Below are 19,602 nucleotides of genomic sequence, written 5' to 3'. Positions count from 1 at the left end.
ATGTGCATGGAGCAGGAGAGCGAAGAGCTTAGATCTACGGGCAACATTACTTTTATACAGACTGTCTTTTTTTGCTTAGAATTCAGTAGTAGAGATGAGACGGCTTGAGCGAGCTGGATAGTAATAGAACTGAACTTGGCCGAGGTCCCAAATAACCTAGGCAACTGAGAAGAGAATTAAGCCAATTAAAGGTTTGTAGAAAAGACATTTAATTGACATTATTTACAATTTAAGCATAAAATAGGTCTAGTTTAAATACAAGACCCTGGATTTTCCCCAATTGCTTAAAAATGTTAGCATCATTTTAGTAATTATCCAAAAAGGGGCTTCATTCCATTTATAAGTTATTGAGCCTGAACTGAAACATGCGTGTAATAACTTTTAATTGCCTGCTTTCCATAGACCATGTAAATGCTTCACAAATTTAGCACAGGTAATGTGTAGCTAGCGCACACTAAAAAGCCTCATTTGAAATCAAGGCTATCTTCCCTTTAGCTAAATCTTGGGTTGAGAAGCATAAATGCTAAAGTGGTTGGCAAATGCAGAGGTGACTTTGCAATGATGACATCAGCTGTAGCATTTTGAGAGACCTGCATGTTAACTGCACTGTAGTTCCACTAGAAACACTGGTCCTGTAGCTTATGATGCCCTACCAGAGCGCTACCTAAATATAAGGAGGAAAGTAAAGCAGCAGTTGCAGGACTATTTGTTTGAAGAGTATCCAGGGAAAGTCCCTGTTCAAGATGCTTTCCCCAGACTATTATTTCTGAAACATGGACCATGATATTGTATCTTTAGGCATTAAACCATTCAAGTGTTTGCAAAGACTTGTATCGAATAAGCTAAAGTTGAGTGCATTTTAGTTACCCTAATCTCAGATGCACTGTTGGTCTAGCTGCAGCCCAGTCATACTGCTATGTGCTGTTACACAGCATCCATCACTGTCATATCAGTATTTTCCTTCAGAGTTGATCCTAACAAGCAGAGGACCATGGCAAATTCTGTATTTAGTTTGACAAAACTCTTTCATGCTCATGGAATTAGTTAGTTTTACAGCCTGTCTTTTACAAAACAGTTGCATAAGTAATAGCATTTTCTTAAAGGTTTTTTTGCTACCCCCATCCTCTCCCTCCCACTGAAATCTTGATGTCCTTTAGTTCTACTCATTGCCTCAGTAATCTGCCATTATCTGGGGAGACAAGTCTGCACAGAGCATTCCACTTCTAAGTTTGCTCCTTGCCTTATTTTCTGGTTTCCTCTCACTTCCCCATTAGTAGCTCCCTTAAATAAAAAGTTAACTGTCTCCCTTTACCATTTTCTTCATGGAATATAATTCTTGACAAATGGTACTGTCACACTGTTTCTCAGATTTGCCTGTCCCCCTGCTTTAGGTGCTACAGGTTCATTTCCAAATGGTATATAGTGCTTTAATTGCCTTACACCTGCTAAACTGGTAACAAGTGTCCAGCACAGGTGAATAAGTAAGGTGCATCTATATACTTTCCAGGGGCCAGCACACACCTTTATCATCAGTGGGCAGAAATTAGTTAGTAAACCACCTTTCCACTCTAAGGCTAGATTCTGCTACCCTTGCTCTTGCTGAGTCCTGCTGGACCACTGTAGCATTCATGTAAGTGTACAGACAGCCTTTGCTCATCTGCATTTATTATTTCATTAGTAGCTAAGCATGAACATGAACTTCCTTGCAAAGAAACTGAGGGGAGTAAAGGTGGGAGTAGTGGTCAAACATCGTGTGTACTTCCACTGGAGTCGATCATGACTATACATACAGTACACAGACAATTGGAATGTTTACTAGCAGGTTGCCTGCGCTGTCCCTTCCAAAGTTATAGACCGTCATCGTCCATGTGCCTTTTAACGGGATAGCAAGTCATTTAGCATTAGGTTGCGTTGACCAGAACAGAATCAGTTAAATCTGAACGTAAAGGAGACGATGCATTGAAAGAAAACGTGAGTTTCTAGAATAATTTTTGTAAGTGTATCATTATTAGTATCACACACGCTGGTAAGGGGCCCATCATAATATCAGTGTGCAGTTGCATGATTGAGATTAAAAACAAGCATGTTCAACAAAATAGAGAGCACCTAATCCGTAACGTCCTCTGCCCCTCTTACTTAACAATAATGGCCAAGGATTGAGGAATTTAGACTCCAGGCTAATACCAGGAGATTACAGAACCTGCAGCTAGTTGTAAATCAAATGAAAGAGATGCAGCATAGGAGTTGTCTACAGCATATTTACCAGCAGAATTATAGTGGTGTAATTATACTGCTAAAGTTATTCCAGGATAATTCCCCTTAGGAACACTATTCCCTCAGAATTAGTGTAGTAGTATAATTATACTGCTGTAGTTCTGCTGCTAAATTTTACCATGTAGACAAGTCTTTAAATGTTAAAAACTGTTTTATATAAAAAATTATACCTATAAACTTTGTTCTTGTTTTCTTCATGCATCTTTACATACTTTTAAAGAATACTCTGTACCTGAAATATCATTTTACTTTTCAGCTGGATTAGAAAAAGGGAAATAATTTAGACTAAAGATTTTTTTTTGCAAGTTGTACAGTATTGCCTGATGTCTTGTATTTTGCTCCCAGATCATACTAGAATTTTTTTAAACACAAAAATAAAATGTGGCCTTGCCACACTTCTACAACTCTGTATTCAAAGCAGATTTTTATCTTGTACAGTAATTAGATTTCTGTAGCGGAAAAAAGAAAAAAATCAAGGAAAAAAAACATCACAACTCTAAGTTAGCATTTCTGTCCATCCAGGTATTTTTGTTTTCCTCTAAGACCAGCAGTTTGCTGACTCCCTCTGATAATGTACTGTTGACTTCATCATCACTAAAAGTAACCCAGTGACTAAAATCTTTTGGGCTGGGGAGTTTCAAATTGCTCGGAGTGTGTGTTGGGCTAGTTGTTGCTGGTGTGGAAAAAGGAAAGGAAATATCTGTGTCCAGGTCCAAGAGATTGACGCTCTCTGTTAGTGAATTGGTGGCTAACAGCTGTGGCTGCTGGATGTCTGGGGTAGGAGGGCCTTGAAGGTCAGCAAAAAAGTCCAAAGCAGTTGGTGTCAAGTGCTTAGTGCCACTGCTGTCTGGGCTGGCAGTGGATGTTGGAGCTGAAAGATCAGAGTCTCCGGGAGAAAGGGGGAGGATGTCAGAGTCCTGTGTTGTAGGGTTGTACTCAGAAGGACTATTGTTGTTGTTGGAATTGAATGTTAAGCCACTAAGAAGCAGACTGTTACTGCTCTGAAGCACCTGCTGGTGAAGGGCAGCAGGAGCAGACTTCTTCCTTCGTGGTGGAACCTTTGGGGCAAAGGAGTTCTGCAGGGCCACCGCACTTTCCTCTGAAATGCCTAGGCTGGGCGGCTGCCTATCGCTGCTGCTTCTTCTCTCAGGAGCTTTCCCGGGCGGCGTTGTTCTCGGCTTAGGAATGGGGGTGATCCTAGTGGGACTGGTAATGGCTTTGGTTTCAAGGCAGGACTCGGACAATCCAATGTGAAAGCGGACGGGCTGCTGGTCAAGCTGCTCTTCCAGACACACACACACAGAGAGGGGAACAAAAGGAATACGAGTCAGAGCGGTGTTTTAGATTTAGACTCGGCCACTGCACTAGCTCTGCCCATCCAGATGGGAAAACGCTCAAACAATAGGTGGGATAAAGAGGATGTGAATTGTGTTGGGTGCATTATTGAAAGAAGTTGGTGGAATCACTGAATGAGATGAGGAAGTGGAAAGTGAAGGCATGAGAGTAACAGCTTTAAATCAGCCCTGCCCTTCACTCCCTGTGTTAAAAAGACATCCTTTTGTGACCATTTGCCTTTCCACTTTAGAATTATGTGTGGGGTCAAATCTCCAGCCACCACAGTTCTGAGGAGTTCTTTTACTGTTACATTTTCCTGCTGCTGTAATAATATTGAAACGATAAGGGATGACAGGGATTGCATTAATGGGGCATTAGGCTTGTGTGCCTTGTGATACATGAGGCTGAAGGACAATTAGCTTCAGCTACCCCAAAAACTGCATTCATGTCTTACTGTGGCCAGGATTTGTACCATAATGTGGAATTTTGCATTCTTCCTTAATGCCTCATATTCCACTTAAAAAAACCTTGCCTAAGCAGAAAAGGTTAACCGGGAAAAAATGTGAAATTGCATACATTTTTAAAGGTGTTGTTACGTTACTAGTGCCACTGTGGTCCCCATCCCTGCCATTATAAATTCCTGGCCATATGGATTCCTCCCTCCCTGGTAAGGGAAGCAAAAGGTCATTCCTGTTGCATTTTAGCCCAATATGCTTAAACTGCATGGCCTGGATCACTAACCAGGCACATTTGCATGAAGAGCCCATAGATCAATGTATTTTGGGCCCAGATTAAATTAGTGCTAGCTAATTAGCTTGATGTAACTATTATTCCCAATCTCCTATTCTTAGTACTTCTGAGTGAAACCACATGAACTCCTGGCTAGTCTCCCTTAGTATAAAACTATGCAAACCCAGTCTTTTTATATGCTCAGAAAATGCATCTTACATTGAATACAGGGCAATCCCCCTTTCATTTATGTCTAGAGATCTTTCTCTTTTTTTGGGGGGGGGCGGGGGTGATGGAAGAGGTGGAAGGGTTTTTTGAGGTACTGAGCTCCCTTCTAAACTCACTTCCAGATGGGGGAAACATCACATTAGGACTTGTCTACATTGTACATCAGTCTGCACCAGAAGGGTGTAAATTTTAATGCGCAGTAGGTTGTTGTGCAGTAACTGGCCCGTATGGACCCTGCTGGTGCGCACTAGAAGTTCCCCAGTGTGTGTTAATGCAGTCCCCTATGTCAGCACTCACTAGGGAACTTTTACTGTGCGCTAGCTGGGTCCCATGGGACAATCAGTGTACAATATACTAATGTGCGCTAGAATTTACACCCCTCTAGTGCAGACACATACTCTGAGTCTGCTGTGGACAAACAAGTATATGAACTTTCAGATCCTATACTGTTCAATAACTGCAGCCTTTCTATTTTGAGATCTTTCAGGAGTACGTGGATGATGGGCGTGAGTTAAATATAGGGAAACAAAGGTGGGGCTGTTTGGTTTACTTCTCTTTCTTTTTCCTTTGTGGTTCTGCGCAGTGGAAGGCTGTGCAAACTGCCTGAGGGGATATAGTAAGTGCCCTTTCAGAGCGAGGTAGGATGGAGACCCTAAAGACTAACCTTTAGGGAAGAACTGTCTGGCAAAGGCGGTCACAGAGGAAGAATATGAAAGCGCATATTTATGGTACTTAGCCTGCATTACTGTACTGTACTATATGAGCACCACAATCGTTAACGTATTTATCCTTACAACACTGCTGTGAGGTAGGCAAGCACTACTATCCCCATTTGACAGATGGGGAACTGAGGCTATGTGACTGCCCAAGGTCACACAGAGTTTGTGGGAGAGCCAAGTGTCTGGCTAGAACCCTAACCACTGGGCTCCTGCCTCCCTGGAGACCCTGTTTTACGATTTATTGGTTGTGGCAGGCCATTGCTCCTGTGAGTTTTCAGGTATGTTTTGTTCATGTTAATAAGTGCTGTTTAAATGGCACATGCTAGAGTAGTGTAGCTGGCACCAAGGGCTCTGGTGACTCAAATGAACCAACTTTGTGATTTGTAACTTCATAAATACATTATTTTTGGTTCAAAGCCTGACCTACAGATTCTCGGTTCAGAAGGGACAATTGTTAGCAGATATGAACAAAACTGATTGGATGGACTTTGGGGGATTTTGTTTTTTTTCTCTAAAAAAGCAACAAATGTTGTCCTAAGTAAATATTTTTAAAAAAAATCTAAAACACAATTTCCAATCAACTTTGACTTCAGTTTGAACTAAGGGCTTTGGATGGAGATAAGAACAATTAAAATGGAATTTCTGCATTTGCCCAGGAGGCTAAATTCTCAGCATTTTAGCAGACTGTTTCCTTCTATCTTACTGAAGGAAACCTACACTGTGGTGATGTAGTGTGATTAGTAGAGCAAAAATGCAGAAACTTCGGGTTGAGAGTAGTCACTAAACCAGATCCAAGTTCACAATGAATTATCTCAAGTTTAGGATGCATAAGAGGCAGATTTGGGAGAATATCTGGAATTCTGTGTTCAGTTCTTGACAATTCAGAAACATGTAGCCAAGATAGGAGTTCAGAGGAGGGCAAAAACCACTAGGAGGATGGACCATCACAGCGGGAAGTTAAAGAGCTGAATATGGATAGCTAAGTTTAGTGATAACTTTGTCAAAATGGGAGATAATGATTTCCTCTACTTGATGTTCATTTACTGTGCATATAGGCCACAGTAACTGCTATATGCAAAGACACTTACAGGACAGAAGAGCTCAAACAGATGCTTGAGCCAGTTGATAGAACTTCATGTGAATTGTTTAACAACTTGCCCCCTCTGCTAAAACACTCTGCAAAATGAATAGCTGCTGTGGCTATCTTACATTTTCTGATTTGACTCCAGTTCTTTGCTGGGGCACCGGCTTCTTTATGGTTGGAACTTTGGGTGGAGGGCGATGGGGCACGAGCACTGGTCCTGATTGTGACCCCTGAAATGATGCTGACTTTGTGATGCTGGGAAGGGAGTCAGGCTGGGTGAATGTTTGGGTTCTTACTGGAGCAAGCTTCAGAGCATTCTCTTGTGTTCCTGAAATGCAAAAACAACCATTGTTTGAATCTGTCTGAAGCGTAGCTCAAAGATCTCTTTCCTTTGTGGTCTTGTTTTCCAAAATGCTTTTGCCCATTATCGTACAGGGACAGCATTCAGGTTGAAGATGAAGGTTTTAGAAATAAATACAGAATTTCACCAAAAATGTATCATTAGAATGTCTTTAATTTTATGAAAACTAGTCATTGCATATTCATTATACTCCTTGCCAGCATTACTTCTAACCCAAACACAGAAGCATTGTGCTAGTGTGTGACCTAGGTGATAGGTCAATGGAGGGAACTTGGGAGAGATGGGTTAAATTCCAAACTCTGCCACTGGCCTGCTGGATGACCTCTCCATGCCAAATATTCCTCATTTGTAAAATAGGGATGATGATACTAATCTCCTTTGTAAAGCACTTTGGGTTCTATGGATGAAAAATGCTGTAGAAGAGCTAGGTGTTACTAGAGCATGAGAATCCTAAAATGAAACTGACCAGCCTAGTTTTCTTAGCCAAGCGAAATATAAAAAGTAAACAGTAATAAACTAGTGCAAAGTAAACTTGATTTCACCCATTCTTTCTCCTTTAATGTGCAAATGGGCTCTGAAGAGCAAATATAAAAATGGCATTCCAGGGTTGTTCTCTCAGTGATTCCAGATTACATTTACTCAGTTTTACGAATGAAAAAAATTTTTTTTTTCTAATTGCCAGCCCTATAAACTTGGGCTGGGATGTGAGAGTAAAGCTGAAATGTTTCTGGTTCATGCTTCATCAACAATAAAGACTCTGCATTTGTAATTTAGTTAACGATTCTGTTGCTGATGTGTGAGCCTGGATAGAATCCAGCTCACTCTACTGGTGCTGTGTAGGCTCCGCCCTGCTATCTGCGGAAGCGAACATTGTTGTTACTAAAGCAAGCAGCTACCCCTCTGGAGTCACAGATATGTTGAGAAGGAAGGTGACATCTGTCTTTCTCAGAGTACAGTCGAGTACCATAATCTATGATGTTCTTAGTAACAGGAACAGCAAGGACATATTTTAAAATATGACTTATTTTATGGGGACCCTTTAAAAGACAGAAATTAAGTAATCTTGAAACAAAAAGGCTAATGGTATCCAAGCTGACAGAAAACATTCAAAGAAAAATCTTGCAGGACCCCCCAAGGTTGTAGTAAGGTTAACAGGAGCGTTTTAAAGGTAATACATGTCTTATTTAGGTTATGGTCAGGGAGGATGAAATGCACCTACATTTTCTTTATTTGGAGATTTTAAAACTCCATTGGAAAGCTCTGCTTACCGCCTTTTGCTTCCATCAGACATCTAATAGCTTCCTCCGCTTCCTGAGCTGTGGTGGTTTTGATCTGCTTGACGTTATAAGGCTTACTTATTCCAGTCCGGGCTTTAGGCTTACAACAAGAAAAGGGGGAAAAGAGTAGGTGAGTGAGTAATTCTGAAGGAAAAGGCTTTTCCTGTGAAACCCTTTAACCCACAGGCTGTACGCTGTACCGGTGTAATCACTTCCAGCGATTCATGCACCTGTCTCCACAGAACTGCACTGGCTGCCATTTAACAATCTACTAATATTTCAAAATGGCTTTATTTTAATTTTTCTTTGGCAGCTATCATATCTTTGCTACTGGCTGTAGCTGCCCCAATTGATCTCATTACCTGTCTCTTGTCTGACGGGGGGAGAGGGAAATATTTTCACAGCATTTGTATGTAACTTTACTTTCCATAAAAGCCCCCAGTTACAGCCCCAAGCCAAGTCTGAAAGTACAGCACAGGGAACAGCAGTGCAAAGATCCCCACAGGGTCCCATTAATGTGCCTCCTCTTGACTAGTAAGGGGGTCCTCTGTGTGAGGAAGGAGAGTCTAATCCTCAAGTCTATTCAGCTCTGGGCCTCTCCATTGAAGGTGCCAGCTATGGGTGTGCTGGTCTCTCGTGTGCACTTCACGTATACACTCTGCACTGGACAGAGGCCATCAAAGCAGTGGCTGACATAGGAGCACAGCACAGCCTTCAACCCCCTCAATCTTAGACCAGGCCTATACTAAAAAGCTGGGTTGACCCAGCGGCGTGAAATACCCACTGCCCCGAGTGGCACAGTTAAGCTGACCTACCTCCTAGTGTAGACAGTGCTACGTCCATGGAGCCCCTCCTGTCGCTGCAGTGAGCGGCTACACTGACGCACTGCAGCAGTGCAGCTGCGGCTCTGCCACTGTAGCCGTTTCAATCTACACATAGCCTTAGGGCGGGTCCTCCAACCCTAACCCTAAAGCTTAAGTTGATCGAATTTATGCCACTCAAGAGTGTGAAAAAGACACATCACCCCCCGAGTGACGCAAGTTACAGAGACCTGAGCACGGTCCACACCAAGCTATGTCGGCAGGAGGCACTCTCCGGCTGCCATAGCTTCCACCTCTCGTGGAGGTGGAGTCGTTATGCCGATGGGAGAGCGCTCTCCCATCGGCTTAGCATGTCTTCACCAGACGCAGTACAGTGGCGCTGAGGTACTGCTTCCAGTGTAGACCTGCCCTTAGTATCAAATGATTGTGGGCCTGCTGGCCCTGTAGCCAAATACTAGAGCATGGTTGTTTCAACTCCGTAGTTCCAGCTCAGACCTGTGCAGAATCCCTACCTGTAAGACTTGGGAGCTATATGCAGATAATATTCCCTCGGAAATGGGGGAAGGACGCCAGGAGCTATGGTGACACCACTCTATAGGCTGATTTAGATGGATCCTGGGGCCTGTCTAGAGCAGTCCTTCTCAACCTTTCTAATACCAGTGACCAGCTGGCTGCCTTCCTAAATTGTGTCAGGGAGATCTCAGGGACTGGCACCAGTCATGGATCAGTCGTTGAGAAACACTGGTCTAGAGGATGCTGAATATTAGGATTTGGCATTGAAAAAGAGCCATTGGCAGAGAGCTAAAGTAAGTAAATCTAGAATGTAGCAGGCAGGCAAAGCTGACAAGTTCAAAGGGGAAATTTGTTAAATAGCTGTAGTTTATTCATTTTCAAGTTGTGAGGCAGCCATTATTTATTAAAGTAAGTCTCCCTGTGTCTATATGTACATATACACACTTGCCTAACACATACTCTGTTCTGATTATGCCCCCCCAGTTACTGATCCTGGGTAATTACAGGGTGACTGTATCCTTACTGCTTTGCTCAGCACTCCTGACGTAAATCGCATCTGCTGGCTGGTGGGTTGAGACTCTAATTAGCACCTGGTCCCCTTTTTAGTTAATTGTGTGGTGCAGTGCTGCTGAGGGACTCACTGGTTGCTGAGGCGCCCCTGGGAGAAGCTTTGCCGTCTGCAGGATGGAGCACAGGGAGTGACCTCCTGAGGAGATGGAACCATCGGATGGAGATTTTTTGACAGATACTCCAGCTGCAAGGGAAATAAGAATGAGTTTTCAAATGCAAGAGCCTGTGCAGTGTTTGTTAATAATAAATAATAATAATAATAATCTCAATTGGGCATTAATACTGCAGCCCAGCTATGACTATTTCAATGGCAATGTTGTTAACTATTCATTTCTGATCAAAGAAACATAAGAAAGGAAGGACAATGCTGAAGAACTGAATGTATTTCTAAAAGAGAATTTCTAGTTGCACTCTGGAGCATATGTGCTGCATGAAAGTCGAATGCCTGTGATCTATGCAGGAGTTCAGACCAGAAGATCATAATGGCCCCTTCTCATCTTAGAGTCTATGAGTGAATCTGAACAATCTGACATGACTGGCCTCTCATTTTGGCATCCCAAGTGAGTAGAGCTTTGAATACCATCACTTCACCCTCAGAAATCTATGCCGTGGCTGAGGTCAAACTATCCATCAAATGAAGAAAAACAGCTCTATTTTCCTCAGTGCTATCCCAAATGTGGGCAGTGCGTACGTATGTGAGGTAACCATCTAATGGGAAGGGATGAAAATCAGACCAAATATTTTGTTTAAACTTTTCAAGGGAATATTGCATAAAAAATTAAACCGAATAAACAAAAAAATGGTAATAAAATGCTTTGAGTATTAAAAAGAAAAGACTCGGGGAGATTAAACACTGGTGTCTTTTACTGTACCAAAGCATCAGTTATTTGCAAATTCTCCCCCTTTGCTGTTGGGTGGATGTGAGACATACACGAACTATTATAACTCCACTGAAGTGGAGAAAGGACTTTCATTACTAGAGTACCTTTCATCCCAAACTATTTCAAAGAACCACTTCACCCATCACTGAAATGCAGCCACTGCTGGAGTGAAACACAGCAGTTGTTTAACACCACAAGAGTTTAGGGAAAGAAATGAAGGCGAACACTGTGCCTGACTGAAACAGCAGGTGATGGGGATTTAAACAGGCATAGGTATTTACCTGTTTGTTATTACTAGAAACAATAGGGTGGCAACAGAGTCCAGCTGACATGGGACAACATTTAAAAAGAAACTGAAATTTTACCTGGAGGGGGAGGTCTCTGGGGTGGCTGAGGCGGGCGAGGCCTGTCAGGAACAGACAGAGATCTGCTTGGAGACCGATGGCGAAGCCCCACACCTAATTCCAGCTCCTGCTTTAATTCAGCTAGGTCAGCATCATCTAGGGGGAAATTTCAGGGAAAAAACAAACAAGAGAGTTTTGCATTTGAGAATTACGGCAGAGATGGATCAAGACTGGAGTGTCAGGAGACAGGCACCTGTGATTTGAAAACAAGAGCTGGTTAACTGAGGCTTTGTCTACACTGCACTTTCGTCGGTAAAACTTCTGGCGTGTCAGGGATACCCTGCAACTTCTGGCTGTCCCAGGTGGCAGCGGGACCCTGCAGCTCCCAGCTGCCTGCAGGCTAAAGTCATGGGGTCTTCAGAAGTCATGGATTCCATGACCTCCGTGATAAAATTGTAGCGTTAAGCATGGTTAACTGCTAAGGCAACCTGGCAGTTGCTGAGATAACTATACCATGTTACCTCAGTATCTGCAGTATTCCTTAGGGAATCCCAATACTAAGGAGAGGGAACGCTGTAGATACTGAGATTAACATTGTATAATAATTTTAAGCAACTGGCAAGTTTTTCAAAGCAACATTGTTTAAGTCAGAGGGTGCCCGAACCTCAAAATTGCCAAAAATAAGTAAAATCAGAGCACAGAGGGGTAAAGCAAACTCTTAGTCTTGGTCGTAATAGGAACTCGTTTGAAGTAATTCACCGGCAAGTTTCCGGAGAGTTCAGATTCCACTGCCACCAATGCCTATGGTTTTAAAGCCTGAATTAAAGTCCATCGAAGTCAATGGGAGTCTTTCAATTGACTTCACGGACGAGGCCTCACTGACAAGAACATAAAGTAAGGACAACTCTGCATTGTGTGCGCTGGTGCTATGTGATGCGAGATAGATAAGGAGAATTACTGCTATTTCCTATGATTTATAATACATACACACTTAGGCACAACTACCCTACCCTGAACAGAACAGCGTTAAGGCAGGGTTACGCTTAATTACTTATTTATTTTTTGTATGGCAGTAGCATTCAGAAGCTCCAGTCATGGATCCTAGGCCCCTCTGCACAAGGCACTCTTATGAACCAGAATAAAAATCTGGTCCCTGTCCTGCAAAACTTACAATCTACGTATAAGCCAAGAGAGAACATGTGAACACAACAAACAGCCAAGAGATGCAAAAGGAAACAAGCTTTAAGGCCTTCCTTTAAAGAAGCCATGTAACTTACCTTTATATGGATGTGGCTTTCCTCCAGTAAGCAGTGGAGATTTGCTTGAAGTTACTGTGGGTGCAACCGTAAAATATTCAGGACCCTCAGGTAAGCCTTCTGTCATCTCTGCTACCGGGTGCTGAGGCAGCATGTCATCCAAATAATCATCCTCATCATCTAGTATATCACCTGAAACAAAACATTTGAAAATGCAGACAGACATTGTCAGAAAACACGTTCTCTTCTCGCTCCCATTTTCTATACAGGTTATTTTGTTAGGCAACATTTTTGTTGATTCCATGTGTTTTAGGATTGCTTTTTTGATCAGGCGTTCTCAAACTTTTTTTGCTGGAACCCCTTTGAAAATATTTCAGGCTGTGATGACCCCCCACCCCCCAAAAAAGTGATAGCAAATTATGGTACATACTCATAGGTGCATACTCATGGCGTCGCTACCCTTATATCTGCACCGCTGCTGGCGCTGTCTTCAGAGCTGGGTGGCTGGAGAGTGGCAGCTGCTGGCCAGGTGCCCAGCTCTGAAGGCAGCGCCGCTGTCAACAGCAGCAGAGAAGTAAGGATGGCATGGCATGGTATGGTACTGCCACCCTTACTTCCGTGCTGCTGCTAATGATGGTGCTGCCTTCAGAACTAGGTGGCCAGAGAGCAGTGGCTGCTATATCCCCCACAACTCCTCTTTCCCCCAGCGACATTGTTGTGATCTCACGACCCCCCTACAATAGCCTTGCAACTCCCTTTTGGGTTGGGACCCCCAGTTTGAGAAACCCTGATATAGATCATTTTAATGTATTATGACTGTGATAGTGTATTTTTTTATTACTGAGCAGGTACGGATAGTTGATAGTCAATGGGGCTCTGCATGAGAACTGGGGTCTACCTGAGTAGTTCACAGTGCCAGATCAGGGCTCTGTTCACAAACCTGTTTCTAAGAATTGTTTTATTACAAACTAAGATAGTGATCACATGCAGATATCTACCCTCTGCCCACAGTGAACAACGCAAATTCTCATAGTTCAGCCTAGAGTTGTGCTACTAACCTTCTGATTCATAGTCCAAACTTGAAAAATCAAAGTTTTCCTCCAGCAGACAGGAGTTTGCGGTGGGTGACATGGGTGCAATGCTCTCCCGTTTTCGAGCAATTTCCTCCTGAAAGCCCTTCAGCCAATCCTTAGTCTTAGGCCGGATATTCACTGCTCTGCCTTTGACCTAGAGTCATGAAAGAATTGTTTTCCCTTTGTTAAGAAAATGAGAATGGTGCCCCAATAGGCTAGTAAATGCAGATGTTCCACCTGACAAATGCTTCAGAAATCTAGATGGCATCAGGTTCATTTCAGAAGTTCAGTGATAAGGAAATACTCTTCCTAGTACCATCACGGGGAAAAAAACCCCCAGAATTAATCCTTTGGATGTAACAATACTCCAGGTATTGACTGAACAACTCTGCTGCTCTTATTGGGCTTGTTTATGTTGCGGCTTCCTTTCTTCAAAGTTTTCATACTGAAATTAGCCTTGTAGTTCTTGGTTACTCAATTCTGCACTCAACAATCATTTGCTTTTGGAGAGAAATGGTAAAATATCACAGCAATTATGCTGTATAATTTTTAAAATGATAATCATAATAATTAGGGGTGGTATTTTCAAAAGTGCCTTAGTGACTTAAGAGCATATGGGATATGTACTCGTAAATCACTTAGGCCAGTGGCTCTCAGCCTTTCCAGAATACTGTACCCCTTTCAGGAGTCTGATTTGTCTTGCGTACCCTAAGTTTCACCTCACTTAAAACTACTTGTTAACAAAATCAGACATAGAAATACAAGTGTCACAGCACACCGTGACTGAAAAATTGCTTACGTTCCCATTTTTGCCATATAATTCAATTGGAATGTAAATATTGTACTTATATTTTAGTGTATAATACATAGAGCAGTACGTGTACCCTTGGTTGAGAATCACTGACTTAGGCATTTTGAAAAATCACACCAGCGCTCTAGTAGCCTGATATCTAACCATAAAGCAGGCCCCAAATTGCCTCCCCAAACGAACAAACATGACTGTTGATCCATGTGAGAAACATACCTTAAAGCAGAGTAGAACCTTAGCTGCTGATACATTTTGCATTACTGCACATGTTGGCACCATTACGCATGTTCCAGTTCCAGAGCTCTGTTTAGAAGCTCCTGAAGAAGCAATACCTGCCTTCCTTATATGGCCAGGCCTTAGAAGTGATCATTGTGGGTATTCAGCTTCTTTGAAAAATCAGGCCATAGATTCAGGTGCCTAGATATGGACTTAGGTATCTAACCTAAGCTACCCATTTTTGAAAAGTTTGGTGTGCATTCACTAAAATAAACCGGAGATGGTTTTACCTTGCTACCATCCATATCCAGAACACTGAGAGCTGACCTGCTGTCTGCAAATGTTACCATCATCTGACCTCGATTGATCCTAGTAAGAACAGAGAGACGAGACAACTGTACAGTTTGCTGTCCACAAGGAAATAGTAGGACTAAATGGTGACTATAGTAATTGTGCAATTTTTCATTTAGCTCTTTCAATAACACAATTACTAACAAGTGTTTTTGTGACAGGTGGGACCAAGCATCCCAGCACTGACTCTCCCTCACCACCCATCCTCCCTCATGTGGCCCCACCAGAGTGGACGCTACTGGGGTTGTCCTCAAAGCAACAGTTCATCCCTCTGAACAAAGGTTAAGAAAATGTTGCACACCTTCCTGCATCCACAGTATTTTCCCCATCCCCGTGTAACATACCTCTCCCCTTCCATGTACCCGCTTCATCTGCTCTGTGTGAACTCTGCACGAAAGCTGCCTCTCAGAGGGCACACAACCTCCTCAAAGGCTACTACTCTGTCCTACAGCAAGCTGCAAAGGGGTGTGAAAAAAGCAAAGCACATTTCCTTCATGCTCCTCTCAGCAGCCACGGAATGCTCCAAACCTTCATAAACCATGCGGTGGTGGGGTCCTAGGGCTGCTCCTGAACCCATATCCCCTACTTAGTAGTATGCAGGGCTAAATAGAGAGAGCCAAGCTGACAGTATTTAGCAAAACAATCTCCTGAAATAAGTAGGTCAAATGCCTCGTAATTGATTTGTTGGTCTTGCTGTCAAGTCACAACTACTGCCACAAAGAAGTTAGATTCCAGGAGGAAGCAGCAGGCATAGCAGCATTTTGTGGCCAGGCACGACTTCAGATGTATGCCCCAGCGGAACAGTCTAACATCACTCCCATTTCAGTGGCACACTCGGTTCTGCTAGCCCTTTTCCCACTTTGGACAGGTACTTTTGATGCTGTTGTTTTCTTCCACTCATGGTAATGTAAATCAGATAATGCCAAGCTGTGCTTGTTTTCTTCAACACAGAAGTACCATAGCTACCAGGAGGCCCAAAATAACTCAGCTGGAAGGAAACAAAACTCCTCCAACAGGGCTTAGAACGAAACACCCTCCCTCGCACTCAGTAGGTCCAGGAATGACAAAAGAGCCTGAGCCCCCAAGGATAGGCTAGAGGCTCTTAAATCCAAAAGAGGTGGAGTCACTCAGGAGAGCCAAATGGGTGTGAAAGATTGCCAAGGAAGGCAGACTCTCTCAGTCACAGGAATGGGAGGCACAAATTAGAAGTACTGCAAATTGAGGCAACACCCAATGCATGAGGATAAAAGGGCTGAGCCTGAGCAAGGTGAAGAGCTGGCCCCAGGAGGCACACTCAGGGCGAAGCCTCTGACCTGGAGCACTGCATACCCTTCTCCCCGACATAGCCAAGGAACCTGTTAGGATATTTCTTTAGTCGGATAGAGAGAAATAAAACATAAGTGCTAATAATTTCTAATCATTAATGCAATCCGAATGCAATATGTTACAGTCTAAAACGGTTATTCGTATTCCACACAGTTAATGCATTTTAATTAGGATTTTTTAAAAAAATAGATTGCACATGTCAAGAAATCAACATTTACCTGACAAGAACAATGGTGCCATAATTCTCAAATATTTGCATAAGCTCAGTCCGCAAGTCCTCGGGAAATTCGTTTTTCTCTTCAGGGGTTGGTGACTGGAGATTTACCATTACGGTGGCATCCAATGGTCCCTGGAAGGATGACACTTCCTGGAAAACGCTTTCGCGAGCAGCCACGTTAACTTCCTGGACTTCCACTTCTACAATAGCTAACACGGGCCTAGATTTTACACACACACACAAACATTGCTTTCATGTTATCTAAAATCACCCTCAAATAATAGGACATGCAAAAGATTGGTTGTCTGAAAGCAAGAATCTATTTTTAGATGTATTTCTGAAGCACCTTTCATCCCGGGATCTCACAGCACTTTGCAGATATTTTAATTAAGCCTAACAATACCCCTTTGAAGTAAATAACTCTAATACCCATTTTACACATAGGGTATGTCTACACGGCAGCTGGGAACATGTGTCCCTGCTCAGGTAGACAGACGTGTTAGCTCTGCTAGAGCTAGTATGCTAAAAAATAGTAGTGTAGCTGGGGTAGCAGCTTGGGCTAACTACCCAAATACATACCGATGGGGTCTGGCCGGGTTTGTACTCAGATGGCTAGCCCGAGCTGCCACCTGTGCTAACCCCAGCTATGTTGCAATTTTTCATGTATTAGCTGGAGCAGAGCTAGTGCATGCCTATCTACCCAAGCTGGGAAGCACGCTCCCAGTGGCAGCGTAGACATCCCCAGAGAGAGAGAGAGAGAGAGAGAAGTTGAGTAGTGGGCCCAAGGCCACATAATGAGTAAGCAGCACAGCGGGCAACAGAACCCCGGAGTCCGGACTCCTAATTTATTACTCTGTCTACTCCCTCATATAGGGTCTCACAGATTTACCACCACTACATTTAGTGAAAGATAGTGGTGATAATATACTGTAGTAGCAAACATAATAATAATACGAATATAATACTTGGCACTTCCATAGGACCTTCCATCCCAAGATCTCAGAGTGCTTTACTTATATTAATAAATTGTTTCCCAACACCTCTATGAAACAGGGAAGTGTTATTTCCCAAGAGGCATAGTGAGGTTAAGTGGTTTGCCCGAATTCACACAGGGTGCCCAAGATAAAGCAGTTTTTCTTCTTGACTTCTAGTTCTTTTGCCCAGGACAAACAGTGAGAGGACAATGTACCCTTAAGTGTGCAACATGTTTGTGTAGCACAGACAATGATTTTCTAAGTAGTTATGAACCATCTCTTATGTGTTAGCTCTCTGTGTGTGTCAGGTCTACATAAATAGGGGCACGCTGTCCAAAGGGCTGAGGCTCGGCCTCTGTAGATGCAATCTGCACCCTCAGGATTGTACTTGCAGATGTATTGAAGGCACTCATTGGACACTTGCATATCTAAGCTCTTGTCATTGCTACCCGCTATCTGCACTACAGCTGGTTCTGTAATACGCACTACCAGACTGAACAAAAAGACTGACGGTTGAGATGAAGGGGAGACAGAAATTAAAACAACCCTCTATAGGAAGCGTTAACTATTTCTGAAAACACTGTTGTTGCTTAGTACGTTGCTGGATGTTAGAAGAGATACACTGGAGTTTCTTTTTATAGCACATCCTGGAAAACCCAACCTACTGAGTGTAACTAACAGGTGTTGTTGAAACATGGTTACTGCAGTGGTGGTTGCTATAACTGGGAGCCAAGGTAAAAGAAGCCTTGCTTCAAATGTTGCATTTTATAATGATTGTGGCAATTACACTGTTAGCTGCAGGAGCCAGTAGTGTCAGTGCGAATGGGCTAGTGCCTTGACATAGAGAAATGGTTTGTTTGTGAGAAGCATGTTCTTTCATTGCTGGAGAAAGGTGTAGCAATGCTACAGAGTAACAATGCTGTGAAAAGCACTTTTGTGATTCACTGAACTCTACCGTGAGAAACAAAACAGCATTTCCATAGAGCACCCCAGGATAATTACAGAAGCTATTTTGAAAACAGACAAGCTTTTGAGATACATTTATCAAAGCACTCATAGCATTCATTTTCAGAACAAGTGAAACAATAAGAGTGAGCAAAGAAAGTTAATCTGTATAATTTTTCTTTAGGGAGAAGATCTATAATCAACGTGGCTGTCTCAGCTTTTGATTTTGTTCTCTTCCCCTTTCTCCGTAAGTGGGGAGGCTTAATGTGTTTGCATCTCAGAGAAGCTCATTAACATTCACACACCCCAGCTCTACACACACAGTTTATGCCGCTAAGGCAACACATCTCAGCTGCCTTCATTCTAGCAGAAGACTGGGTGGTGCCTGTCAATGCTGCACCTTTAATTGGTTTGAGCAGTCAGAAATGAATGAGGAGAGGCATCAAATCATCCAGCCCTTGCCTCTGCATCTTGTCCAGCCCTTGCTGATATCATAGTACAGAGGAAAATTAATACAAGGCCCACGGGCATTGCCACCCTTTGGTTTAGAACCATGATGGGGTTAAATGTCAAAGGGCTGAACAGAGAATAAGCATGTAGCATCCATTAACAATCATTCTTGGCCCTTCCATTGAATATATACTTCAGTGAGCCTCAATGTAATCAGAGAAAGATAATCTAAGCTAGGACATTACCTGTGATCAGATGCCTGCAGCTCCGCTCTTCCATAATACATCAGGGCACCAGGAGTCCAAGTGTGTTTGACTTTTGTTTCGGCACTCAGATCACTATCTAGGAGATTGATCTCTCCAGCTATACAGCACAAAAGAGCATTAAAGTTCATAGACTTGTAATAATAATTTAAACTATTTTAACCATTTGCATTTCACAGAACTGTGGTTTTCACCAAAACACATTGTTCCTGAAGCACTCCATCTAAAGGATGGCTTATATCCCTCTAGACCTTGAATTTCCTAATAGAAAACAAAATGTAAAAAGAAGTGCAATCGATAGCACAGATCATTAGAACAAGACAAAATGCAAACCAATAACTTTTCAGAGACCTATATAATTTAGCATCACACAACGTCACATTAAAGTATAGCATTTTTCTCCAGCCTGAAAACACCTATATTTTGAAATAACCACATGCAGTTAAAGAGACCAGACAGAGGAAATCCTGTATGGCTCTAGCTTCTCTGCTTTCCACATGGTTTTTCTGGGTGACAGGAAGTGTTCAAATCTGGGATAAGAGTGTAGTATAGATTGTTGCTTCCTTACCAGCTAGTGCCACTCTGGA

General features: G+C 42.8%; 1 protein-coding gene across 3 annotated transcripts in view; it reads right to left on the bottom strand.

The window, feature by feature from the left end:
* Window positions 1-2,595: 2,595 nt before the first annotated feature.
* Window positions 2,596-19,602, bottom strand: part of SYNJ2 (synaptojanin 2) — a 97,663-nt gene continuing 80,656 nt past the window's right edge. For all 3 annotated transcript variants that reach the window (XM_084624696.1, XM_084624697.1, XM_084624698.1), the window contains 10 exons: window positions 18,998-19,115; window positions 16,385-16,603; window positions 14,780-14,858; window positions 13,451-13,619; window positions 12,414-12,584; window positions 11,158-11,292; window positions 9,983-10,095; window positions 7,999-8,107; window positions 6,495-6,697; window positions 2,596-3,551 (listed from right to left, as the gene is read on the bottom strand). In XM_084624696.1, the coding sequence (XP_084480822.1) occupies window positions 2,763-3,551; window positions 6,495-6,697; window positions 7,999-8,107; window positions 9,983-10,095; window positions 11,158-11,292; window positions 12,414-12,584; window positions 13,451-13,619; window positions 14,780-14,858; window positions 16,385-16,603; window positions 18,998-19,115 (2,105 nt within the window). In that variant the 3' untranslated portion in view covers window positions 2,596-2,762. The remainder of the gene's footprint in view (window positions 3,552-6,494; window positions 6,698-7,998; window positions 8,108-9,982; window positions 10,096-11,157; window positions 11,293-12,413; window positions 12,585-13,450; window positions 13,620-14,779; window positions 14,859-16,384; window positions 16,604-18,997; window positions 19,116-19,602) is intronic.

The sequence above is a fragment of the Lepidochelys olivacea genome (assembly GCF_965140295.1).
Source record: "Lepidochelys olivacea isolate rLepOli2 genome assembly, chromosome: 3".
In the NCBI taxonomy this organism is placed as follows: domain Eukaryota; kingdom Metazoa; phylum Chordata; order Testudines; family Cheloniidae; genus Lepidochelys; species Lepidochelys olivacea.
This window is presented reverse-complemented; position numbering and strand designations above follow the sequence as displayed.